Source organism: Girardinichthys multiradiatus, chromosome 18 (genome assembly GCF_021462225.1).
Source record: "Girardinichthys multiradiatus isolate DD_20200921_A chromosome 18, DD_fGirMul_XY1, whole genome shotgun sequence".
NCBI classification, from domain to species: domain Eukaryota; kingdom Metazoa; phylum Chordata; class Actinopteri; order Cyprinodontiformes; family Goodeidae; genus Girardinichthys; species Girardinichthys multiradiatus.
Window position 1 is genome coordinate 9,997,810 of NC_061810.1, and position 26,908 is coordinate 10,024,717.

Sequence of the window (26,908 nt, forward strand, 5' to 3'; positions counted from 1 at the left end):
GCCTACTGTGATTTTGGTGCAGATCCAAGCATGTTAAGCAATCCGTATAGAAGGCCCTTGATACCTGTAGCTGTTGTTCCACTCTCTGTGATCTGACATCAGTTGTACCCTCAGGGAGCCGTATTCACTAGTCACATGGCCCTATTTTTTTAGAAATTAGAAACACTTATTTTTATGTGCACCACTTGCAAAGCTGTATTATAGATTGCACACATTATTTGTTTAACCAATCTGTGTGTTCTCTAACAATCTAAAAATGTGTTCTTCCTTTACAGTAATGTTTACAATGAGAGACTGTATTTGCTGTTGAAGATTCCTGTCTGTCTATGAGAAGTGCCTTGCTCTGACATCTGTCAGTGTAGGCGGAGATCTGCAATAACTGCTGAAACACTAGACATTCACTCAAAGGAAAGTGCTAATTTTATGTAGCAGGAGAACCACTTTCACTTGTTTTGACACACAATTGATGTTTTATGAGCCAAACTATTAACGAGTCATTGAAAATTCAGGTGTTGAAGTCGTGTTAAAATGGACAATAATGAAACTGATTAAATTTGGCCTTCATTTTCCTGCACTTTAAAGATATAGCACATGCATGATTTTAACGGGCCGTAATCAGACAGGGACCTGGTGGCGGCAATTGCCTTTTTGTATGAATCTTGCTCCACTTGGTCAATTATTACATTCTTTTGGAATTGGTTTTGTTGGGACCCCACAGCCATGGATTACAACTTGAAAGATGTGGTACAAACATTTCTGGAACTTTCAAAATAAATTGGAATTAACCTACTTCCAAAATTTAGAAAAGGGGGGGTAGCAACGGACTTCCCATGATGCCACTGGCTGTATAAAAGCACCCCCCTTCCAATGGTCCTTTCTCTTCCACCCGGACTCCGTGCGAGGCTGGCCGGAGAGGCAGCGTGCCAATGTCTCTTTGCTGGCAAACAGACATAAATTCTTCAAACTGGATCCAAGGGTGTCATAAGATCATCGATCATACGCACTGAGTTAAGTACGGATGAATTACTGTTTGTGTACCCGGTATGCATTCATATAAAAGGGAAATGAAGGTATAAGCATTGCTTGACTTTCTCTCTGAGGCCTGCAGAAGCAAACGGTGTTCCAGAGAATTTCCTGCAGAGACGCGTTCTCTACGAAGCCGAGGGGAGCGGTTTTCCCAGTCTGGAAAGAGGACAACAGAGACAACAGAGGTTTAACCCTTTGTTCACAGAGTTTTCTTCAAACTTCATCGTCGCCCCGACAACTCCTCAGCATGGTTCATACGAGGTTAGGGTTTGGGCAGAGTAATAGAGAAACATTTATGATGTGAACATTTTTCATTTTATGAAGTTTGGTTTTGTTTGTGTGAAACTCAGCTATCTTAGTGCTAGCAGGCTATCTGCAGCACACGTGCTCAGTTTTGTGTTCTGTGTTTGTGTGTTTTTAAAGTTAAGACAAACTTTACTTGAAGGGTGATTTTAAACACAGAAGATTGATCATAACGCGCCGTCCGTGCTTATGCATTTTAACCCTTTTATTGATGGTATTTTAAAGGTGTGTGTTTGATTCTGGTGCTAAGCTATCAGCTTCTTTTGTTAGCTTTAACTGTTAACAGCTAAGAACATGTGCTTGTTGCTAAATAATATTTACCCAGAAAGGTTGTTAGTTTTCAATCCAGTAAAAATATTTTCCTAAACATTATTTTGCTAGACTTGATAACTAAGTAACACAATAAAGCCCAATTTCTCCAGACAGATTTGGCTCTTTTCCAAAATATTTCCTTAAATATTTTACCATTTCCTTAATAATATTTCTTAAAATATTATTTTAATTAATAAAGGCAGCTAATGAGACACCACTGATAATTAGTCATCCAGAAAGTTGGTTTTATTCAGCAGATCTTTCTTTAAAACATTATTTTAATAAAATAATATTTTATCTGATCTTGCATTGTGAGTGGTTGTCTAAACGTTTGCTGATTATTGCCTAAGTTGGTTCCAAGACTAACTTAACTTCATTTCAGATACTTCAAGATAATCCTTGGTTCTCAAACATAAACATTGCATGGTAATGTTGCATCACTCTTTTTGGTCATGGTTTCCAATCATCTTTAATCAACTTGTTTATATTGTACGTAACCCATTAGTCTTCCCTATTCTTTAATTCTGCTTGGTAGTTTAGTTGGATTGTTTTAGCATAGTAAAGAGTTTGTTGATTGAAATATATTTGACTTTGTGTTGACTTATTTTTGTTAATAAATTCTTGTATTTTAAGAAATTGTGTGAATCCATTCCATGTGTGCGAGTTGTGCTGCTCAATAATGTCAGAGCTTGGCTCACCCTTTTGATTTTGTCCTAATACCATTGCCTTACTGGGCTGGAATTCACAGGACAACCCTTAACAGACCGAAATTTTATTTGATAAAATATTAATATTAAATAATATTCTCAGATTCATAGTCACAACAGTTTTCACTGTTATGCTGATGATACACATGATGATGCAAATATATATGCCTCTCCTCTTTGACAATGGGTTTAACTTGTCCAAACTAGAGGTCTGTCTTTCAGCTGTTAGTAATTGGCTCTCGGAGAATTTCCTGTTCCTTAACTCTGTAAAGACAGAGATGATGATCATGACTTCTGATGGACCTCAAAAGTTGCATAATCTATTTGGCAATGTTTATCTGTCTTTTGATAACTGTGTTGTACAACAATTTATAAAATGAAACACTTTGGTGTTGTTTTTGACATGCATATTAAGGAGGTGTCTAGAGTGTCCTTTTTTCATTTCAGAAGAATTGCTGAGATCAGGTCTATTCTGTCTTACAAGGATGCTGAAGTCCTCATCCATTTATTTGTAAGACCTCGCTTGGACTATTGCAATTCCCTACTGTCTGGACTGCGTCAAAAACGTTTTAGAGCTCTGCAAATGGTGCAAAATGCTGCTGCTCGTATTTTGACCAAAGCGGGGAAATATGATCATATTAACCCGGTGTTGGCCTCTCTTCATTGGCTTCCTTGTCAGGTTCGGGTTGACTTCAAGGTGCTTTTGCTAACATATAACACACTTCATGGATTTGCACCTCCTTCTTTAAATGATCTTCTTAAGGTGTTTGTACCTTCTCATGCCCTCCATTCTCAGGAAACTGTCCTTTTGACGTTTCCTAAAGTCAGGAAAAAGACTGTTGGTGAGCGAGCTTTCTCCTTTCAGGCACCTAAATTTTGGAACAGTCTTCCTCTGGATGTAAGACAGGCATGCTCTGTGGATGTGGAAGCTAAAGACCCTCTTGTTTTCCCTACGCTATGTGTCGTGAGTTATTTTGAACTGTGAATTTGTTTTGTTATTTTTATTAATGTTTTTTTAATGTCTGTTTTTAATCTTCCTGTACAGCACTTTGATTGAAAATGCTTTATAAATAAAATTATTCATCTTCTTCTTATTATTATTATTATTCCGAGTCCTGTCAAGTAGCTAGCTAAAAGTCACTTACAGCCAAATGTCTGTAGTGAAAACTTTGTGCTGTATTTGTTACTGTTATTATTTCTACCCTCTTGGGGCAAAACATATTGGATGAGCTTAAATGGCACAAGCTATAGCATCTACTCACTTTCTCTAAACTGCCATTGTCTGCTGTACATCTAATGCTTGCATCTGCCTAAAACAAGAATTGTTTTATTTCCCTTCCAATGATATCACAGATTTTTTTGTAAGCTGGCCAGAATAAATCCATTTCCAGTGCAAGCACTGATGGTGATAAATGGAAGTAGTATAAACAATGCTGTAACTGTGCTAATTTAGAGCTAGAAGAAAAAAAAACTCAACAAACAGTTATGGACAGTGCGCTGACTAAAACATGACAAGGTAGATCAGCAGCATCCTAACCTCCGGTGGTAAGTACTTTGTGGGTTTTATTTGTTCTGAGTATCCAGGGTGAAACATTAACTTTGGGCTAAATCAAACAGACAGCCTCTGCTCTCTTAAAGCTGGCTGCACAGCCACTCGTCACTCACGACACAGCAGCTTGTCAAAGCGTTGCAGAGGTGAAAGCTGCTCAACACCGTCTCTGCTTGGTCTGGTAGGAAATGATTAGGACTCTGAATAGGACTTGCTGAAAGAAAAAAGCTTTCTGACCAAAACAGAATGAGTGAAGTCTCACTGTGATCTGAGGCAATTCTTTTCAAAGTTAATGGAAGAGAGATGGAAGATGAAAGACCACATTTGAGAGACACCATGCATCCAAGGACGGGATATGGCTTATAGCAGTAAGTTATATACCTTCATTCTTGGGCTCCATTCATAGAAATCCATGGTTGGTCCATCTTTAAACTTCTTACTTTAATAGGGCATGATGTTACATTCTGCTAATTATTCTGATTTTTCCTGTCAATTTACACAAACTAAAGCTTTTTATATGCAGCTGTTAATGAGAGGATTCCATCCATTCCACTGGGATCACTGACTCATTGCTGGTATCATAAAAACACAATATACCCCAAGGGAGAGGTGCTGGTTTATTTCCTAAACTCGTTCAGTTTCAAATGCACTTATTTCTAACTGCCGAAGTTAGCAGAAAACACGTGGGTACAGATGTCTCCAAAAGTGAACTTAACAATGCAACTTGTTGAGGCAAGACCTGTGGGTGGAATTTTGGCAGGATGGGATAACGACATCAACATAAGAGATACTGTTTATGCTGTTTGCTTCAAGGCAGACCATTATCCATAAAATGGGGAGGCAGGATATACAATAAAAAATGTATTCAGGTTATACTCTGGTGAAGCGTAAATGAGCTGGATGGTAGCTCTTCAGTCACATCCACCATCCGCTCCTCTAGGACTGCTGCTGCTGCTGCTGATAGGAGCGACTGTCCCCCACCTGCTTCAAGTCCACGCAAGACCTGCTGACTTTTGGTGTGATACCAACACTAGGCTGAGCCTGATGTTGAATTTTAAAGATGAGGTAAAAAAATTACTTTTTTTAATGGTATATATCGAATGTTGAACAACTGACGTGTAGGCAATATGAGGCGATTTCTGTCATCATATCGCCCAATTGTGTTTTTGTTTTTAAGTGTATGGGATTTAATCTTTGCCCTCATGCATTTCAAAACAACTCATTTCATTGTGTCAATGGATCTGACAAAACTTCAATGTTGATGTATTCAGGGAAACTGCCCAGACGTCTTACCGTCTCCTTTTCTTGTGCCATGTGTGGGGCTAAACCTGTTGGAATGGGAAAATAAAACTGTAAGTACTGCACAGCTTTTACACTGGTGTGCAGATGATTCCTGTTAATCACAGCTCTTCCAGTCAATTATAAACATTCAAAGAATGTAAAGTGTTTTGTTTTTCCCTCCTTGGTCCGCTCATTAATGATAGGAGGACCATTTCTGCTTCCTGAAATTCACTTGTGTATTTAATGTGTCAAAGATACAACAGCTGGACCCAGATATAAAATGTTAAAAAATCAATCACTAGCTTTTTAAATAGCAGATCAGGTTTCTTTTTAAGAAACAACTAACAGTTTTTCAAAGACATGTCACCGACATCAAAACTGAAACCTAGGTTACATAGGTGAGGTCGAAGTCGCGAAAGTTCACCTTTCAGTAAAAGGCAATATAATGTTATGTTTTGGCAGCAGAATTAAAAATAACACAGACACTTTTCCAGAGAATTAGGATCAAGTCTGCCTTGTTTTGTGGCCAAAATGGATTGTTTTTCCGGCTTGACAGGAGCTGGGATCTTTATCATTACTGTCTGGCGTCTGTCAGCTATCAATAGAGTCTGCTAACTTTGTCAGCTAATACTAGAAAAATCAGCCAGTCTACAGATTTTGTGTGTTTTTGCTGTTTTGTTTTACCAAAAGGGTGGGAGTGGGGGTGACTAGTTGGTAAATCATGATCACTGTCAGCCTATAGAACCAAATCGATCACTTAAAGAGAATCCGTCTGACAACATGAAGGTGGCTCAAAGATCTCAAACAGCAGCACATCCTGTACCGGTCTAAAGAAATTTAACAACATAGTAACTGTCATCTACCTACCCGGTAACGGTTACTAAGAAATTTCTCTGGTTTGGGACAGTTACACCATGATGAGAGCCATTGTTACAAAACAGAGACAACATGGAACCTTCCCAGTAGTGGTTGGCCTACCAAAATTACTCCAAGAGTGCATCGACCACTTATCCAGGAGGTCACAAAATAACCCAGAACAACATTTAAAGCTCTGCAGACCTCACTTGCCTCCATTAAGGTCACAGTTCACTTTCAATAATTACAAAGAGACTGAGCAAAAATTACATCAATGGGAAAGTTCCAAGGCCAAAACTCCTACTGAGCAAAAAGAACACCAGGTCCATCTCAGGTTTGACAAACATCTTGATGATCACAAAGAATTTTGGGGAAAGATTCTGTGGACTAGCTAGACAAAAATAGACCTTTTGGAAGGTGTACTTTCTGTTACGTTTGGCATCGAGCCACCACATCATTTGAGAAAAAAGGTCATAGTTACAATAAAACTTAGTAGTGGTTGCTGCTTTGGGTCTTCTATTATGGGTTATACAGTAGGACAGTGATCCAAAGCAAACCTGAAAGTCCACTTCTGAATGGCTGAAAAAAACTATTTGGTATGGCCTAGTCAACGCTTGGACTTAAATCTGGCTGTGACCAGGTAAGATGACCTTAAATAGGCTGTTTGTACTCAAAACCCCCTTCAATCTGGCTGAAACAGTTCTGCAAAGAAAAGTGAGCTAAAATTCCTCCACAGTGATGTAGAAGATTTGTTGCCAGTTATCGCAGTTACCCGATGGCAGTTGGCACAACCAGTTCCTAGGCTTAGGATAAAAAATATTTTTGCACATACAGGTTAATGTGGATAACTTTTTTCCTTAAGAAATGAAATCTGCATTAGAAAATTGCATTTTGTATTTATTCGGATTGTCTTTGTCTTTGATTTGTTGGATAATCTGAAATATTAAGGTGTGAGAAGAAGGCAACATGAAAGGAAGAAAATCCTTTTCTCTATAGGTTAAACTTTTGAGACTGAAAAATTATTTTGCAAAAACAAGTTAATAGGAGCTTTTATCATTCATCTTGAAGCAGTTGTGCACATTGTGTTGGACAAGTTGATGAGAATTAGGTTGTGGTTCATCTCACACAGATTAATAATGCTATAAATGTATGTCCTGTACATAGCCCGCCAGGGCCTAAAAACTCTCTGTTCAAATCACAGTTGCATTGCACATAGTTGTTGATCAGAGAAAAGATATCAATACCAATTAGCACATTAGTTATCTCTGCATCACATTTGCCATCTCTTCTTTATACGTATTTTTTCCTCTGTTATTGATTGTACAGAGGGTACAACACGCCACTGTTGTTTGAAATACAAGGAAATGAGGGATTCTGACTGAAACAAACATTTTTAATCAGAAATACTTTCAAATCAAAATGAGCTTGATGCCCTTCAATTTAATCCTGACTTTTGTAAACCATAATGTCAAATGTGAACACCTCCACCCTGGAAAATGATAAACTAATCCTGTGCTGTTAAGCAGAATGAAGATGAGAGTGGCACAATGAAAGTGTAACATCTGACCTTAAGGTACGCAGTGTGCACACAGCAGATGGACAGAATGGTCCTCAAGTAAAAATGCTGTTATTAGGTTGTTAAACCTTATGCTAAAACCCTTTTTTTTCTTTACAGCAGCCATTCAGTCCAGATTAGAACATAGTTTATTGCCCCGAAAAATTACCAGAAGACAAAGTATAATGAAAAACATTTTTAGGCTAGATATGGTTTAAGCAACACTTATTTTATTAATTCTGTTCCTCAATAATGTATTGATCAGGCATACTATTATGACCCCTGACAGGGGAATAACAAATTATCTCTTCATGTTAACACTTGTTAGTTAGTGGGGATATATCAGGCAACAAGCTGATTAGTTAAAAGCACAGAAATGGGCAAACATAAGTGAGTGGGTTTGACAAGAATTATTCTGTTATGGCTAATAGGCTGGGTCACAGCATTTCTAAAACTGCAATCCATGTGGGGTGTTCCCATCTGCAGGGGTCAGCTCCAATCCAAAGTGGTCCAAAGAAGGAACAGTTGTGAACATGATCATAGGTGGCCAAGGATCTCTTAGGCACACAGGGAGCATAGGCTGGCACAAGTGGTCCAATCCAAAACAAACTACTGCAACTCAAGTTGCTGGAAAAGCTAGTTCTGACAGAAAGGTATCAAAATGCACAGTACATCGCAGTTTGTTGTGTCTGAGACTGCACAATAATTCCTGGGTACCCATGCTGGCCCACTGCCAAAAGACAAACAGTGAGGATATAAGTATCCGAACTGGAGCACAGAGAAATGAAAGAAGGTAGTATGATGTGATGAATCCCATTTTCTTTGGCATCACATGGATGATTTTGTACATGTGTACCTGGGTGTTGAGGAAGGCAAGCTCGGAAAGGTGATGTGATGCTTTGGACAAAGTTCCGCCGGGATATCTTGGGTCCTTCTAGATGTGACTTCGACACATACCACCTACCTAAGCGTTGCTGCAGACCGTGCAGAGTCTTTCAAGTAAACAATGGTTTTTGTAATGCATCCTGCTGCAGTGCAAAAATGATTCCGCAATGGTCTGAGGAGCCCAAAAATGAGTTGGAGATGTTCATCTGATCTTCAAATACTACAGATTTCAGATGCCTTCTCTGTTTATTTCCTTCATATTGTATGAGCTTATGATATCCATCTTGTAATTATGCATTATAAATATGTACAAACACTGTAATAAAAAAAGATTTCATTTATTCATGAAAATTTCCCTCTTACTCACACATTAACATTAAAAGAAGTAAACTGAGCATAGCGTACACGACTGAAGCGGAACATAAACTGGCAGGCAAAAGTGTGCTGGAGGCTGCCAACATAAGCATTAAAAGAGAAGGCGTATTCAGTTCACGCATTGACAGATGATGGTGAGATATGATAACATTTGTTTCCCAAAATCAGTGCAAAAACCTGTTGTGTTCAACCATGTAGTCATGTTGGCCATCAGTATTTCTTTTTCTTTTAACAAAAATGTGTTCATTATTTACTGAGGAAACATCTGACATGTTAAACATGTATTGAGTATTTTATGCTAAATAGCTCATCTATGCTAGCCTGCTAATCTATACAGTGAACAGCGATGGCTGCATACTGTAACCGCAGACACCATGAGTACAGACACAGCCCTTTAATGCTATTTAATTGTTAAAAGGAATAGGAACATGTGAAACCAAAATAATCCCATGTAAATGATTGATATTGCTGCAACATTGTGATGGTTTTGTGTGCACATCTGTTTGTCAAGCTCCAGGAGAAAAAGGCAGAGGTTCTGGAGGACTTCCAGGTGTTTCAAGATGGCATCTGGCATGTTGGGAATCAGAGCAACTTGGAATGCCAGGCTTGGGTGGAGACTTTTAAGCACAATGTTTTGCAATTTGTGAAAATTGTCAGCAGAGTTCACAAACAGGTACACAAGAAATGAATCAGTACATCATTAGCTATATATCGTTGTGCCAAAGTATGAACATGTAACTTCCTTCATATTGTTCCTCATTTTGTCAAATCACAACCACTAAATTCTAAGTGAGAAGGATTTTGTATGACAGTTCAATGCCAAATTGGTGCATAATTGTGAAGTGTGTTTGTAGGGGTGGGATGGGGGTGAGGATGATTATACTTCTCTTTTTTTAAGCATACAATGAAAATCTAAAAAGTGTGGTGTGCATTTGCATTCAGCCTCCTGAGCCAATACTCCGCAGAACTATTTACTGTAATCACAGCTGCAACTCTTTCAGGGCATGTTTCTACCAACTTCCTAGAGACAGAAATTTACCATCTGCTTTGGAAAATGGCTCAAGCTCTCTGAATGGCATCTGTTAACATCAATTTTCAACTTTTTCCACAAAATGTCATTTGGATTTAAGTCTGGACTTTAAATTGGGCCATTACAACACACGGACATGGTAAGCCTTGATAGGTTTGCAGTTGTTTCCATTTTTAAAAGATTGATTGAACAGAGATCTGAGATGTTCAAAGCATGGGATACTGCAGCCTAGCTCTGCTTTAAACTTCTCTACAACTTTCTCCCTGACCTACCTGATTTGTTTTTCTTGGTCTTCATGATGCTGTCCATTCTCTAATTATCTCTAACAAACCTCAGAGGCCTTCACAGAACAGTTGGATTTATACTGAGGTTAAAAATGTTGTGTTGGTCTTTCACGTAAAACATACTTTAAAGTCTGTGGTTGTAGTGTGGAAAAATGTGAAAATGTTCAAGATATGTGAAAATTAGTGCAAGGTTCTGTTCTGACCTATATAACCTCAAAAAAGGACAAATTGTTCAAAATATAACTCTGCAGCCAATACAACTTGCTGGGATGTTGTTTTGATAATGGCTGTCAAAAGATTAATCAGGAGTAAAACCAATACTATGAAAAACATAAGTCAGGATGGTGTTGTGTTTGGAAACAATAGAGTTCCAACTGAAGCTAAGTCTCACATATGAAACAAAGCAGCTTGCTAAAAACACATTGCTGCTGGATCCCATGAGAGAGTTGTTATTGCCTAATCTTTGTTACTTCTGTGTCATCGGTGAACAATTCATAAAATGGTTCAAAGACCACATGAGTGGATTTTGACATATTTAAAACACAGTATTGATTGATGATTCATTCTTTAAGCTTCCGTGCACTCATTTGTTCAGTCAACACCCAGACAAACTTGATTTCCAAAGATATGTTGTTGCACTGGATTGCTTTGAGCTGTTATGTTTTTGTCTCGGTACTTCTACAGCAGTATTTTCTAGGTCTAGATTTTTGGTTCCATGAAACTACCTATATTATGTGCCGTGATTTAAGGATGCAAATAAGCCAGTTTACACAGACACAATATTCTGACATTGCCTTGAAGAACAGCTGCATTTGAACAGGCACAACAGCAAAAGGAGTCGCAACCTAATGTTACCTTAGTTATGCTGTAATTGCTGTAGTTATGCTCTGTTTTTTCAAACAATTACTTCACCAGAAGGTGTATATTGCTGCATTCTTTGTTGCACAGAAGCTAAACATACTTTTATCCTTACAACTACCGTATGTAGAACACATCTGACAAATTGAGGATTAATCCTAATATAATAAAATAAATGCATTGTCTCAGGTTAATAATTTGCAAAATTTTAGTATAAAATCATAAACTGTAAATTGATGCTATAAGGTAATTTTTTGCTTATCGTTGCTTTCTTACAGAATGATGGCTCTACACCTCCTCGAACTCCGACACAAACGTGTGGTGAAAAAAACAAACTTAGTGAAGTCTTGAAGATATACAGAAAGCTAACCAGAGGGAAGCTGGAATATCTTGCTACAGACATCAGAGAAACTGACTGTATTTATAACAGGAAAAGGAGTTTAAGGCAAGAGGATGTATCGTGGTGACAAAGATGCAAAAAGACTTGGTATGGACCTACGTTTTGAACAGTAACGGTACTGGAAAAAATAAAGCTGGGGTCTTGGATTGGAATCGAGGATGAAGAACTACAAACCAAAATAGCTGAACTGAATCATAGACTGCATATTGAGGGCATACATATTTATAGGGATGTCATTCGGTCTTCTATGGACTGCAGTTTCAAAGCATTGCCTTTGACATTTGGGAGTGAGGAGACTGGTCTTTTGGAACCAGCGGTGACTTGCAAAGGATTGGTCTTACTAAGATGCAATGACTGAGGAGAAAATGAACTTCCCTTCGGCAACAACTACAAACCCTAGATATTCCATAAAAAATAATCTATGAAATACCAGATCTACTCAATTATGAATGAGCTGATTGCATTCCAGTCACAAGTCTTTAAAGAAGTGGGCTTACTAATAACCAGGCTAGCTACAGCTAATATAAATGAATGTGCTGTTATAGATAACAGCACATCATGCTGTTTTTTTCTAGGCCGCCCTTGGCGGCATCCCACAAGAACTTAGACAAAAAAGTTACCTGTCAGTTATTGACCTGAACAAGTTTTGTATCATTTTCATATCCAGTCATTGGGTAATAGACACCCTTTTGTGTTGTGCAGGGTACATGCCCTCTAATCCTTACATCCTTATTGGATAATGATACTGAAGTTTCCAATTGATTTATACATTCCAATTAGTGCTAAACTGTAGGAATAATTTTTTTAGTTTAAGGAATTTTAAATGGAAATGATGTTTAGTTTAAATTCGGGTCAAACCTGAACTGTAGAAAAGAGGTCTATCAAAATACAATTTAAAATTTCTGAAACCTTTATTATATTTGTGAAAATACATAAACAAAAACACACATTTAATTTTTTTTATGACATTATGACCACTATAGCTTGAGAAAAGTGTGAAAAGTGCAAACTTGAATTATTTCTTTTATACTGATTACAGAGTTTAAAAAACACAGTTTTCAATTTGTAAAGTTTGTGTTTGTGTAAACAAAAACCTGGTGTTCTTAGTTTTCTAAAAAATATAGGTAAAATCTGATCCTGTCCTATCTTCTGAGTGAATGTATTGTCAAACCTCTAATATATGTAAATACCCTGCTCAAAAAAATTAAAGGAAACTTTTTTACTCCGAGTATAATATCAAGACAGTTAAAACTTCTGGACCATTGATTTGGCCAGTTCAGTAGTAGGGGAAGTTGTAAATCAGTGTCAGCTGTTTTGGTGTTAATGAAATTAACAACAGGTGTACTAAAGGGGCAACCATGAGACGACCAGAAAACAGGAATGGTTTTGCCACAGACAGTTTTTCCCTAATGATTGTTTTTTATTCGCTTTTCAGTGGTTTTGTATTTGACCAGGGTCAGTTAGAGGACAGGGGCATTAGAGAAGCTGCGGTGAACATTATGCTGCCTGCACCATTGTTCAGCATGATCGGTTTGATGGTGGGTCAGTGTTGGTCTGGGGAGGCATATCCATAGCGGAACGGACAGATCTGTCCAGGATGAATGATGGCACCCTGATGAAATCCTTAGACCCTTCGTTAGACCCTCAACTGGTGCAGCGGGTACTGTGTTCCTCCGTGCTTCATGTGGAAAGAGTATGCAAGCTGTTCCTGGAGGATGAAGGAATTGATACCATTGACTGGCCTCCATGCTCCCCTGGCCTAAAACCATTAGAACATCTCTGGGACATCATGTCTAGGTCCATCCAACGGCACATGGTTCCACCTCAGACTGTCCAGGAGCTCAGTGACACCCTGGTCAGGATCTGGGAGGAGATACCCCAGGACACCATCCATCTCATGAGGAGCATGCCCCGACGTTGTCAGACGTCAGGCATGCATACAAGCACGTGGAAGACATGCAAACTGCTGAGGACCATTTTAAGTTGATGCAATGACATTTCAGCAAACTGGACAAGTTTGACGTCTTAGTTTGTTTAGTTTATAGTTTTTGGCGACTTCGGATTAAGCCCTGTGTGGGTTGATGATTTTACTCAAATGATGATGCATCCCTTTGTTCATAACACCTTACCCATTCTATATCACTTTGGATATCTAGCATTATTGTTTTTTCAATTTAGATTGTATTTTTGTGTGTTTTTAAAGTGTTTCTTTAATTTTTTTGAGCAGTGTATATATTGGATTAGAAGAAGGAGATGACCTCAGCCACACTTGTGCAAGAGCTGCCATAGACAGTAGTTTCTAAAAGCTGGGAATAGCAAAGACAAACCTGCTGTGAAATTTAAGACTGAACATAGACTGACAAACTACCCTCAAGCTGCAGTAGTGTATCTGATCCATAAACCTGCTTCAAAGTCTCAATATTTGCTTTTACAAAAATATATTGCACAATCAGCTCATAGTGCAACCAAACTTCCACTTACAGGTTGTTCTGGTTCTCTCAGTCTCATAGAGACTAATTTGAGGAATATTCTTCACACAGTTTATCTTTAAATGCCCCTTCAAACAGCAAATGCTTCAGAAAAATGCCTAAACATTTCTAAATGTGTTTGTCATGTGCCCCTAGACGTTGTTAAAGCTCTTGCAATATACAAATAAAAGTGGGAGTGTAGCGCCTTCTGTGGGTGCTGGATGAGAGGTGCAAATGACCAGGTTAAGCTGTCCAGATATTTAACATTGCCATCTTTGATTGGAGATGGGTTGCAACTTTAATCACATGTTTTAGAGACTGTGATAATGATTCTATGGTGGTTCTCTCTAAAAGCAGAGTAGTAAAAGTAAATAACTCTAAACTGGACTGAATCTATTTAATATGCAGTTTAAAGTGTAAAAAGGTATGCTCTCTCAAAGTTCAACACGAGGTTAAGTCAAATGTGAAGTATGAATATATTCTGTCACTGTACATTTAAGTTGAATATACTGTATTTTCATTTGGATCATGGGATACAACATGAAAATAAGTTACCTGTATTACTTTAAAATGAATCATAAAATCACTTGTGTTATTGTATATAATGTATATATGTGAAATGCTGCTGGGTGTGTACAGGTTGTAAACTTTAAAAGGCTGTGTTATGTGTTATTTATTTACTGTGGAGGACTTTGGACTATTTGAACTGAAGATGGACCATCATCCTGTTGTTAGCTGCTCTGTGTCGCTGGGATCATCACTTTCATTAATGGCTTTGAGAAAAAGTGTATTTTCCAAAATAAAAGTCTAAATCTATGGTGTCCAAAGTCAGTCCTCGAGGGCAGCTATCGTGTATGCCGTAGTTCCTTCCCTGGTTCAACCCATCTGAAGCCATGCAGCCCTCCTATTGGATCAGTTAACTTGGATCATATGATCGAAAGCAACAGGCTAGAAATATGAAGGCAGGAAATCTCAGGAAAACCCGAGTGGCAACAACGAAAGTAAAGTTGGAAGTTAGACACAGGCTGATAGAACAAAACCGGAAGTTTTGAGTTTTATAAAAATAAAATATAACTATAAAATATAACAATATAATGGGTGACCCTAGTAATCTAACTCTTTTATTTGGTCTTTCTGCATGGGCCCACTAGACCCCTGAAGGTGTGCTGTTGTATCTGGCAACATAATGTTAGCAGGAGATCATTTAGGTCCTGGAAGGTGGAAGGTGCAGCATTGGTCTGATCCAGGACAGTGATGAGTCTGCAAACAAACAGAAGATAGATCTGCTGGTCCATTGCTGAAGTGGTCAGAACCATTTAAAGCATTACCCACTCAAGACTGTGGAGAAGACAGTGGACTTCTGGAGAACACCCCTTAAACTCTCTCCCCTCGACATCTTCAACAACACTGTGTCAACTGTGGACTACTTGTGGATCCTAGGAACCTCCCTTTCTCCGGACCTGAGGTGGCCCTCACATATATGACATTGTTCGGAAGAAGGCCCAGCAGACACTGTACCTCCTGCGGTAACTCAGAAAGTACACCTTTCCACAGGAGTTGCTGAACATGTTCTACACAGCCATATTTCAGTCTGTCCTGTGTTGGTCACTGTGTTATCTCTGTGTGGTCTGGCATATCCACCAAACAGGACAGGGCCAAATTGCAACAAACAATTAAGTCTGCAGAGAGAATAACCGGGGCTGACTTTCCATCATCCTGGAGTACATCAACAAGTACAGGTCTGGATTCAAGAAAAGGGCAGACCCCACACAGATCTTGGACACAAACTGTTACCTTCAGGTCAGCGCTGAAGGGCACTATTTGCAAAAAACTGCCACCACATAATCCACATACATGCTCCTACTGTTCCTCTGATCATTTATTTTATTTCCTGTAAAGTTTATACTTTATATTTATACTTAAAGTCTACACGCTGTGTCTACACGCTGTGAGCACGTGAGCTGGAGCCAAATTTCTTGTTTTACACACCATCTTGGCCAGTGAAGCTGATTCAGATTTTCTTGCTCATCAACTCTGAGGACAAGATGTTTATCTGCTGCCTAACATGTCTTTAGCTCAAATGTTAAAATAATCCGTGTTATTCACTTTACTTGCCAGGGGTCATAATGTTATGTTTTCTTGCTATATGTTTAACATAGTTTACATTTTTTACTTAATTTTGTTATTTTTAGTTTTCTGGTGCATCTTAGAAAAGCTGCACTAAATTGCAAATGCCCTTATCGCGAAAGAGAACCCCGGAAGCTTTCGACAGAGACACTCATTGACGTTGCTGCGTCACATGATCTTCTATTCCGTGTAATCAGAGAAATAACACAGAACCACAATGGCCAGATGCAGGTAGTCTGCCGGGGTGTTTATGTAGCATTGAAATAATGAAAGATGGAAGTGCGTAGGACAGTATGTAGGTTAAACACGTTTGCTTTTTAACTTATTCTTATTTATGACCGAAGCACTTGTCTGTTTTACTATGTAGCTGAACTTGCGGCAGACAATCAGGGCGCCTCACTCTGACAGTTGGTTTTTATTCATCGCAAGCATTTATTTCCAAACTCTGAGCGGTGCTGACACATTTTTCATCGTCCGGAATTGATCAGAGTTACTTTTCAAAGTTCGACTCCACCTAAAGCGAGCATTTGTTTTTTTGTCCACAATGACTGAGCGGACTCCTCTCCTGAACTACCGCCTCTCCGCCAGCGTCAATGAGTCCGAGTCGCGGTCTCCTCTTGCCAACCAGGCCCCGGAGAAGCTTCCGGGCAGCCCGCGGCACAGGTCCTCGCCGCATCGGCAGCCCAAGAAGCTGTCGGTGTTCTTCGGTGTGGTGGTCCCCACCCTGCTGTCAATGTTCAGCGTGGTGGTCTTCCTCAGAATAGGTGAGCGGCAGCGGCGGTGTCAGCAGAAATCACCGCACTAGGTACAACTAATATGCAGCAAACGACAGTCGTTTTTAGACATTTTACCACTTCTGTGGCTGTTGGTGGTAGTTTGGGAGTCATCAATGAGCTCAGCATTTATAAAATCCATTTAACCCAACTCGTCTCTCAACATCTCTTTATTGGACTTTCAAACTGCTGTTCTTTCTTTTTTTGCTTCAACAGAGGAGGCTGCTGAGCGAATGTTTAACATTCAGGTTTAAAAGTCTGCTTTTTAAACGCAAATATGAACATAAACATTTCTCTAATCATTACACACTTATATCGTGTCTATTAGGGATGTGTGACGTGGGCTTAAAATTGTGTGTTAGGCTTATTTATGACGATGAGGATAATAGTGAAGATAAATTGCTTTTAAAAAAGTGTCACAGCCAGAAGCCCACAAGAGCATTTCTAAATGGTGTGCTATGCAACAACAGCTCCATTCATTGTTGCTACTGTGCTCCAGAATGGTACACAATAATCCCATTCAATCATATTTTGAAAAGTAAAGTCAGCATTCATTGATTGTCTCACTGAATGCAGCAGTGGAAAAAGGTTTAAACAGCAAAATTAACAAGGACAACCATAATACCAGTTTTTTTTTTTTTTTTTAATATCTAGTGTTTGTCAGGGGTGGGAAATTATCATTTAATGTAATTATTTAAAAAATCACAAGAATAAGTTAGCCTCTGGTAATGGTTCCAGTTCTGATTGATTGCGACTAAAGCATAAAGAAAAAAAGAATGTGCTGCAGGTTTATTGATGGAGGTGATAGTTTAAAATCTAATCTGTCCTTATTTTTACTTTACTTAAAGTACATCAAACTACATGCCTCTGGCTCCCTGATCAGAGGCAATCAAAGAAATATTGGGGAATTCTGATGTTTGTCGGATGGACTCCTCCAACCATTCTCACATGCATACAGTGAGGATGTTACATACAGATTTAATATAATTTTTTTCAGTTTTTTTAAACCTGTTTGTCATTTCTTTATTATTTTGGATCAGACTTTGGCTTATTGCTTTGGATATGAAACATTTATATTCTTTTGGCTTCTATAGATCTGGTGGTGGAGACATTTCAGATGATTTACACACATTAAAACAGATGTGTAATCCTCACACAAACCCTCACAAGGAGAGAGATTCCCTGGTTTAGATGATAACTTTAGATGATACGCAGTCAAAATCATTGCTTCTTAAAGGGATAGTATATAATTGTTTAACCAAGCTTCTGTTAAAAGACTAAAGGGAACTTCTATCTTCCTAAATAACGCTGATCTTGAAATCATTATAGGAATTTATATAAGCCCAGTTTATAAACCTTTAAATTGTCGACTTGTTAGTCCTGGGCTTATTTAAACGGGAAATTCAGGTAGGAGGCTCTGCGCCAACAATGATCTTCCTGTGTGAAACATGTAAAACATTTTCAGTCTAAGCTACTGGCTGAAAATGTTTTAAGACTGTATAAAAATCAATAACATGACATTCACTTGAAACGCTCTGATGTGTATAATTCTGTTTTACTTTTACTTTAGGTGTTTACTCTGAAAGCTTTTATATGTACCGTCGGCAGTGCGCGTTTCACACAGGAAGGTCATTGGAGTTGCACCGCCTCCAACTTCAGCTTCTCGCCTAAATAATCTTTGACTTCTCTGTAACAGTTTAACTCAACCATGACAATGGGTTAAGAGCTCATAAAATAGTAGGGGTTCAGTAACAATTTGATTCGTATCATGATTCCTAGTTGCAGATACGATTCAAAGACAAAATTGGTGCATTTAAAATGATCCAATCTGAAATTCAGTGACTTTTTAATCAAAAATGTAACCATTGTGACTAAATCATTTGGCCGAACCCCAGATTTTCAACCACACTGTAGGGTCGCAAGTCTTTGCAGAAACTTAGCACTTGCTACCATGTGCCTTGCCCAAGCTTAGGTTTGACCCAGTTTCTGACTAAACATGCATGTAATACCTGAGGCTTCTGTAAAGCTGGCGTTACCTTGGGCTGCTGCATCGTTATACCTCTATAAAAAGCGGCTCTTTCAACTGCTCTAACATTTTTAAGATTGGAGTTGTTTTAAGACAGTAGAAGTCCACTCTGGTCTTTGCCTCCCTCAGACTAGCTTCAGCCTCTAAGTCCAACTAATCAGCATTTATTTTAAGTGAAGAATAACAATAGACAACAGTTATCTACTGCTGAAAAGATATTGACTACCTATAACCTTTTAACTGAACCTCACTTAAAATATTCTGAACTACCCTTTTAAACTACAGGTTTTTGAAGTCTTGCTACTAATTCAGTAGTAAACAGAACCTGTCTTGACTTTGTGCTTTGAGAATGAACTGTTAGTCTTGACAAGTTTATGAAGGGCTTTATCATCAGTTTTTTTTTTATCTGTTTGAGAAAGGTACTTCACAGACCTGTGTGGTTTAGAGGCTTTAGGTCCTAGTACAGTGAAGAATTCATGGCTCTGATTTACTCTGAGGTAAAGGTTCTCTTTTCTCAGTAATACGACTAAACCAGGAATTATCCACACAGTGTGTGTGCTGCCACACAGACCGTGGCTGAATATGCAGAACAATAAATTAGCTTTTCTTAACCAACTTCATCTTCTGTCCTCACTCTACACTTCTGCTTTTTTTTTCCTTTCCTCTCAGTTTTTTTCTAACTCTCTTCTTAGTATCCTCATCTCCTGCCCTCTCCCAGTTTCGTGAGCTGTCAGCAGCTGAGCAGTGGACGCTCACAGAGAACACACACACACAAATGCACAGACTCACATAAACACACGGAGCTGTTGGTTTAAGACTTTAGACGTTGTCCTCTGAAGTTAAAGTGAAAGACTGCACTGGAACTGTGAGTGGTTTCAGTGCGGATGTGAAACTACTGTAAATTTAACCTTATGACAAAGTATCTGAGACCAGAAAATCTTGAGGTTGTGCTACTGATACACACAGAGACATTGAAAGTTGAGTTTATCTGAGTTTAGCTTAAATAAACCTGCTGCTGGTTGCTGATTAAAGATAAAGGTGATAAATGAGGGTCTCAATGGAAGAATGGTGAGACGATGTGGATAATTTGTGTTTGTATGCAGTTTAAAGCTACTGATACGACGTCCAGCTTGATGAGATCCACAGCTTTGTCCGATAGGAGAAATATTCCGATATGGAAAAGTACAAGATCAACCTGTTTGGCTCAGGGTGATTTACATCTTTTGATTACTCGGGTATTTTAGCCTATATCTAATCAAATAGATTTTATTGAGCGTTCAGTCACTGAGACCTTGTTAAATGTTTGGACTGAAGAGACAGATTTAGTGTTCCAGATAACAACATATTTACACAGCAAACATGAGGATATGACTTCAGCTGGAACAAGCAACCTTAAAAGGAAAAAAACAAACATCCTTGTTCCTTTAATTCCCACAGATGATTGGTCATCAATGCTCCGAACTTTCAATGAGAACCAGTTGCTGTATATTAACGTTTTTCCTCCGTAGTGGTTCTGTATAAGAAGGTTTACATGCCTATAGAGTCAACTCTGTGCAGCTGCTTTATGTTTATATTGGTTCTGATAGTAAAATCAAACGGTAGTTCAGAGGTTCTTTGAAGCTATCATTGGTAATAGTTCCTTAAACCATGGAAGAGCAATGTCATATCAGCAAGGGTTTTTGGGAAAATTAAGTGCATCCTCGAAGGTGATTGAAGCGTACAAGCTGCTCAGGCGTATGCTGCATCAATCTGCCTGATCAGCTGTTTGGTGAATCAGTAGATTGTGAGTTCATTGAGATCATTTTTAAGCTACTGGAAAACCTGGAAAGCACAGAAACAACGCAGACTGACCAGACTCTATCTGGCAGATTATTACAGCCAGTAGGTTAGACCAGTGTAACTTCACATGGAAACGGGGAAGGTGTTTGGCTGGAAAAACAGCACCAAACAGTCTGAAAACATAGTGATATATCCTACTGGTAACAACGTTTTCAGTTTGAGTTGTTTTAAATAGGTAGACAGCTAAAACAGAAGGCATACTTATGACTACCTGTTAGCGTCCACCTGTCATGGAATTGATCTAATTTCCATAAACCTCACATTGATGACAATTTTCTACTACAGTTAGGGAAACTAATATCAATAATAACTTCATACGTCAATCCAAGGTCCAAACTAACCCTGAAATCGATTCCAATGTTGGGGTTTATGGTGATGTAGACACAAAGAACTGATGCTAAGCAAGCAATAGCACGAGTTTTGTACTGGAACTGATTTGGTGGAAAACCCCAGCCCAGCTAACCTGAACCGCAGACATTTTCCACAGGGGATAAAGAAAATGAAATGTAGGAGCTAGAATCTCTCCCCACATGTGATTCCAGTTTCATTTTTACAGAAACTGAGATGTGGTGAGTCATTGGACCGCTAGGAAATGTTTGCTGTGTGGGTTTTTTATTTTTTCAGAATTGTTAGAAACATCATCTAAAATAAAAACCAAGGACTAACATCTGTTAAACGGATCTCATGGGATCTCATTGATACTATTAGCTATTGGTACTTTCATGACACCTAAAAGAACCCCTGTCCTCCTGCGTGCTGGCTCTCCCTGGAATGCTTTAATTGCCAGTCTGCTGCAGTTTCCCAGGTTAGGGTTCTGCTTTTAGCCGAGCACCAGGCTCTCACTTTAATTAGCTTGTTCTTGTTTCTTCAGGGTTTGTGGTGGGACAGGCTGGACTGTACCAAGGTATTGCCATGTTCCTGGTGGCCTACTTCATTATCTCCATGACTGTGCTGTCGGTGTGTGCTATCTCCACCAATGGAGCGCTGGATGCTGGGGGAGCCTATTGTATCCTGTTCACACACGCAAACACCATCATATGACCCTCTGCATGTGACAGTCAGTGAAGTGCCATTGTCACTGTCAATAGTCAAGGTATAGAGAAAATTTGGGTCTTTATTTTAATCAAGTGCTGTCTGTCACATGCAGTGGAGACTAAGCTCATCATTGCCTGCATTTCTAACTACCAGAAAAGTATAAATCATGTTTATTTCAAGTTCCGTTTGCTTTACTTTTCTGTTCACAGTCAACATGACTCCTTCAGCCACAGCTGAGGCTAATTTATCAAGCTGAAAAAAGAAGGAATTATCCTTTTTTAGTTTCAGAGATTGAAACCAGTATGACTGCTTTTCCCAGTTTAAGTATTTTCATTAATTACTGCTGAGGTCACACAAAAATCATTTCTGATGTTATTGAGAAACACGTGCTTAGACAACAGGACTCAACATGCTTCAATGCCAGTCACCGTGGAGCATTAAACTTGGGTCATTTGCAACATTCATCAAGTTAACAATTTTAATTTAAATTTACACTTACTGTTTATTTGAGTCCGTTTTTTTTTTTATCTACAGCTTCTTTATGACCACTGTGGAAATGTTTTGGTGTGTGTTTCTTTTACTTTTCTACTGGAAAAATAGAAAATCTCTGAGTCAAAATTAGGGTGTATTCACTCCTGCCACTTTTGGTCCGCTTTACACGGACCAGAGTTCGTTTCCCCCATTGGTCCTGGGAAACAACTGGACTGAGACCCACTTTTTGAGGTGGTCTTGGTCCACTTCCAAACTGACTATGGTGCGATTCACTTATGGTCTGAATACAAACCGGCCTCGATCTGAACCAACTACAGAAAACGTCCGTCTCTTTGGACTTCTCAAGCCACAGTAGGTGGTAGCAAAGATGTACTGAAATCATACCTGTTCAGCTGTATGTTGCTTAGCAACGCTACTGGCATATTGTGGGACAGAGCACATTGATTCTCCGATACAGTTAAAAAATTATAAATAGAACTTCGCAAAATGTGTTGAATGAGCAGCTCTTGATTCTCACAATAATAATGCAGCTATAATAACGGCACAAATATGAAGAACAGAGTTGTTGCAAGCAGCACGTCTACAGCTGTTTTTTTCGGGTCTGTGCTGTCCCCTGTCCCCGTCATTTCTGGGAGCAATGATCGTCACCTGCGTGGCTTTGTTAACAATTATTAGTTCACTTGAAAAAGTACAATGTGAAAGCTGGACAAAACTGGGGGCAGACAGCATGTGGCTATGAAAAAGTCATGTGTTACTTTGGGTTTTTTTTACATCTCAAATTTAGGTTTAGCAAAATACAAGAATCAACTTTACATTTCAGTTCAGAAGTAACCAAAGTGGTCTGTTAGAACCTGGTTGCTTCTGCTTGAAAAGCTGACTAATTGCTTTTCCCCATTTAAGCCAAGCTGTCTCCTTCAGATTTCGCCAAAACAAGGCAAATATTTCATGTCAATCAATGAATTCATCAAAGGCCATAAATTAAAAACAAACTCACTCACCAGTCAGTGCATCATGAGTGTATGAATATGTATGAACTTTGCCGTAACTCGATGTACAGACATGATTAGCCGAGCACTGGGTCCAGAGTTCGGTGGCAGCATCGGCCTTATGTTCTTCCTGGCTAATGTGTGCGGCAGCGCCCTCTTTGTGCTGGGTCTGGTGGAAGCCATTCTGGGCACTTTTGGAATACCAGAAGGTGAGTTAAAGATGTCTTAATTTAAGAAGTTGGTGTTTGTTTTCTATGTTTAGCTATACCATGTGCTGCAAAAGTTGTGATAACCCCTAAACTTTTAAAAATTTGTCACATAAAATGGAAGAAAAAGGGTACACAGTTATGTTTTTTTGCAAATCGAAATCTGAAAAGTGTGGCATGCATTTGCAATAAGCCGGCTTTACTTTGATTACCATAAATAAAATAAAATGTGTAATATGCCAAAAAAGAGAATTGTTGGGTTCATGATGGTCGATAATGTCATCACAGTATAAAGCAGTTGGCTCCATATTGTCCTGATGTGCTGCCCTGAAGCTGATTGGAGTGGATATGAAGATGAATAGAGCTAAACACTGGGGCAATCCGTGGAAAAACACCTGTTAGAAGCTGCAGATGCTGAGACTGTGCATCTACCCTAAACATACAGTCACAGTGATCATGGTGGTCCAGTCAAAGTCCAGACCTAAATCCAGTGAGAATCTGTGGCTTGACTTGAAAAGTTGATATTCCCAGAGACTCTCCATCCAAACTGATTGAGTCAGAAGTGTTTCCAGATGCGAAAGGCTGAAAAATACCTCAAAAGACCTGGGGTAGCGAACGTTGGTTCTACTAAACATTGACCTGAGGGGGTGAATACAAATGCTCGATGCATTTTATTTTCTTCCACTTCATAGTTATGCTCTACATTGTATTTGTCTATGGCATAAATGCCAATAAAATACATTGGAAGCCCCTGTTTATGTGACAAATAGTTAAAAAGGGAAAGAAATAGGATTGCTGTTACCAAATAAGTCGCAGAGCTGATCCAGATCTGGTTACAACTGGTTTTTTAAAAGAACAGCAAAGAACCATTTAAGTTTCCTGCACCCAGAGATCCAGTTTGTTAAACGTCTTCTATCAACTCTCCCAGTAAATGTTTGATCATGCTCCTCTTATATTCCACTTTTCTGCAGATTTTGCCCCTTTTTGTGCTCTATTATTCATATGAAATTAGAGTTTCTAAAGAGCAACAGTTGGTGTCTTAAGTTAAAATGTTTTTGATGTATGTGTTTAATAGTGGAAACACTGGCTTCTCTCTAGTTTTACTGCTTGAATGATTCATTGTTATCTGGTTTCATACCATAAAAAGCAACAAACTTTCAAAGAAGCGAAGAAAATATTAGGAAATGAGTAATTTGAAGGCTTTTGCAGAGGCACTATTCAGTCTTGGTACCAGCAAAATGGATGCCTTAATTATTAAAGATAACAGATCTAGATGAGGTGGGAAAGACCTTTAAAACAAATGTCTTTTTAAATGAAAACTGATGTTCCTCAAAGAAAAGTTTTAGTGAACTTTTGTTTTCTGTTTTCCGTTGTTCCCAAAGTCACACAAGGTTTGTGCATCCTGACTTTGATGCTGGGTTTGAAGAAGGTTATACAGGTCCTTCTCAAAATATTAGCATATTGTGATAAAGTTAATTATTTTCCATAATGTAATGATGAAAATTTAACATTCATATATTTTAGATTCATTGCACACTAACTGAAATATTTCAGGTCTTTTATTGTCTTAATACGGATGATTTTGGCATACAGCTCATGAAAACCCAAAATTCCTATCTCACAAAATTAGCATATTTCATCCGACCAATAAAAGAAAAGTGTTTTTAATACAAAAAACGTCAACCTTCAAATAATCATGTACAGTTATGCACTCAATACTTGGTCGGGAATCCTTTGGCAGAAATGACTGCTTCAATGCTGCGTGGCATGGAGGCAATCAGCCTGTGGCACTGAGGTCTTATGGAGGCCCAGGATGCTTCGATAGCGGCCTTTAGCTCATCCAGAGTGTTGGGTCTTGAGTCTCTCAACGTTCTCTTCACAATATCCCACAGATTCTCTATGGGGTTCAGGTCAGGAGAGTTGGCAGGCCAATTGAGCACAGTGATACCATGGTCAGTACACCATTTACCAGTGGTTTTGGCACTGTGAGCAGGTGCCAGGTCGTGCTGAAAAATGAAATCTTCATCTCCATAAAGCTTTTCAGCAGATGGAAGCATGAAGTGCTCCAAAATCTCCTGATAGCTAGCTGCATTGACACTGCCCTTGATAAAACACAGTGGACCAACACCAGCAGCTGACACGGCACCCCAGACCATCACTGACTGTGGGTACTTGACACTGGACTTCTGGCATTTTGGCATTTCCTTCTCCCCAGTCTTCCTCCAGACTCTGGCACCTTGATTTCCGAATGACATGCAGAATTTGCTTTCATCCGAAAAAAGTACTTTGGACCACTGAGCAACAGTCCAGTGCTGCTTCTCTGTAGCCCAGGTCAGGCGCTTCTGCCGCTGTTTCTGGTTCAAAAGTGGCTTGACCTGGGGAATGCGGCACCTGTAGCCCATTTCCTGCACACGCCTGTGCACGGTGGCTCTGGATGTTTCTACTCCAGACTCAGTCCACTGCTTCCGCAGGTCATCCAAGGTCTGGAATCGGCCCTTCTCCACAATCTTCCTTTTCTGCCACACTTTTTCCTTCCCACAGACTTCCCACTGAGGTGCCTTGATACAGCACTCTGGGAACAGCCTATTCCTTCAGAAATTTCTTTCTGTGTCTTACCCTCTTGCTTGAGGGTGTCAATAGTGGCCTTCTGGACAGCAGTCAGGTCGGCAGTCTTACCCATGATTGTGGTTTTGAGTGATGAACCAGGCTGGGAGTTTTAAAGGTCTCAGGAATCTTTTGCAGGTGTTTAGAGTTAACTTGTTGATTCAGATGATTAGGTTCATAGCTCGTTTAGAGACCATTTTAATGATATGCTAATTTTGTGAGATAGGAATTTTGGGTTTTCATGAGCTGTATGCCAAAATCATCCGTATTAAGACAATAAAAGACCTGAAATATTTCAGTTAGTGTGCAATGAATCTAAAATATATGAATGTTAAATTTTCATCATGACATTATGGAAAATAATGAACTTTATCACAATATGCCAATATTTTGAGAAGGACCTGTATATTGTTATCAATTGAAATACATCCAATCTATGCATTGCACAGCTCTTTGATTTCCACTTTTATATACACTACATTGCGAAAAGCATTCTTTTACCCATCCACATAACTGAAATCAGGTGTTCCAATCACTTCCATGGCCACAGGTTTCATCATGTAAACTGATGGAGCGGGGGCAGATTTTCTGCAGTCAGTTGCTACAAACCTTCAAAGATTATGTGACCTTTATATTAGCTCAAGAAAAGTTGATAGAGAGCTTAATGGTTTCCATGGCTGAGCAGCTCCGTCCAAGCCATACACCGTTAGGTGCAATGCAAAGCGTCGGATGCAGTGGTGAAAAGTACGCCACCGCTGGACTCTAGAGCAGTGGAGGTGCATTCTCTGAAGTGACGAATCGTGCTTCTCCACATGCCAATCTGATGGATGACTCTGGGTTTGACGGCTGCCAGGAGAACGATACTTATCTGATTGTATTGTGCCAAGTGTAAAGTTTGGTGGAGGGAGGGTTATGCTGTGGGGTTGTTTGTC

General features: G+C 39.1%; 2 protein-coding genes across 3 annotated transcripts in view; both read left to right on the forward strand.

Moving 5' to 3' along the window:
- The first annotated feature begins 4,045 nt into the window (after window positions 1-4,045).
- thpo (thrombopoietin) lies at window positions 4,046-14,704 on the forward strand. Of its 2 annotated transcripts, XM_047392206.1 has the most exons (5): window positions 4,046-4,265; window positions 4,838-4,962; window positions 5,169-5,249; window positions 9,360-9,521; window positions 11,299-14,704. In XM_047392206.1, the coding sequence occupies exons 1-5, from the start codon at window positions 4,253-4,255 to the stop codon at window positions 11,485-11,487; spliced, it is 570 nt and encodes a 189-aa protein (XP_047248162.1). In that variant the 5' UTR covers window positions 4,046-4,252; the 3' UTR covers window positions 11,488-14,704. The 2 variants fall into 2 exon arrangements, with proteins under 2 accessions (XP_047248162.1, XP_047248161.1); XM_047392205.1 differs by lacking the exon at window positions 4,046-4,265 and having other exon boundaries at window positions 4,744-4,962.
- Window positions 14,705-16,202: 1,498 nt separating this feature from the next.
- zgc:153039 (uncharacterized protein LOC767698 homolog) overlaps window positions 16,203-26,908 on the forward strand; it is a 94,735-nt gene continuing 84,029 nt past the window's right edge. Inside the window, exons 1-3 of the mRNA XM_047391930.1 lie at window positions 16,203-16,779; window positions 21,525-21,659; window positions 23,238-23,375. Of these exons, the coding sequence (XP_047247886.1) occupies window positions 16,560-16,779; window positions 21,525-21,659; window positions 23,238-23,375 (493 nt within the window). The 5' untranslated portion in view covers window positions 16,203-16,559. The remainder of the gene's footprint in view (window positions 16,780-21,524; window positions 21,660-23,237; window positions 23,376-26,908) is intronic.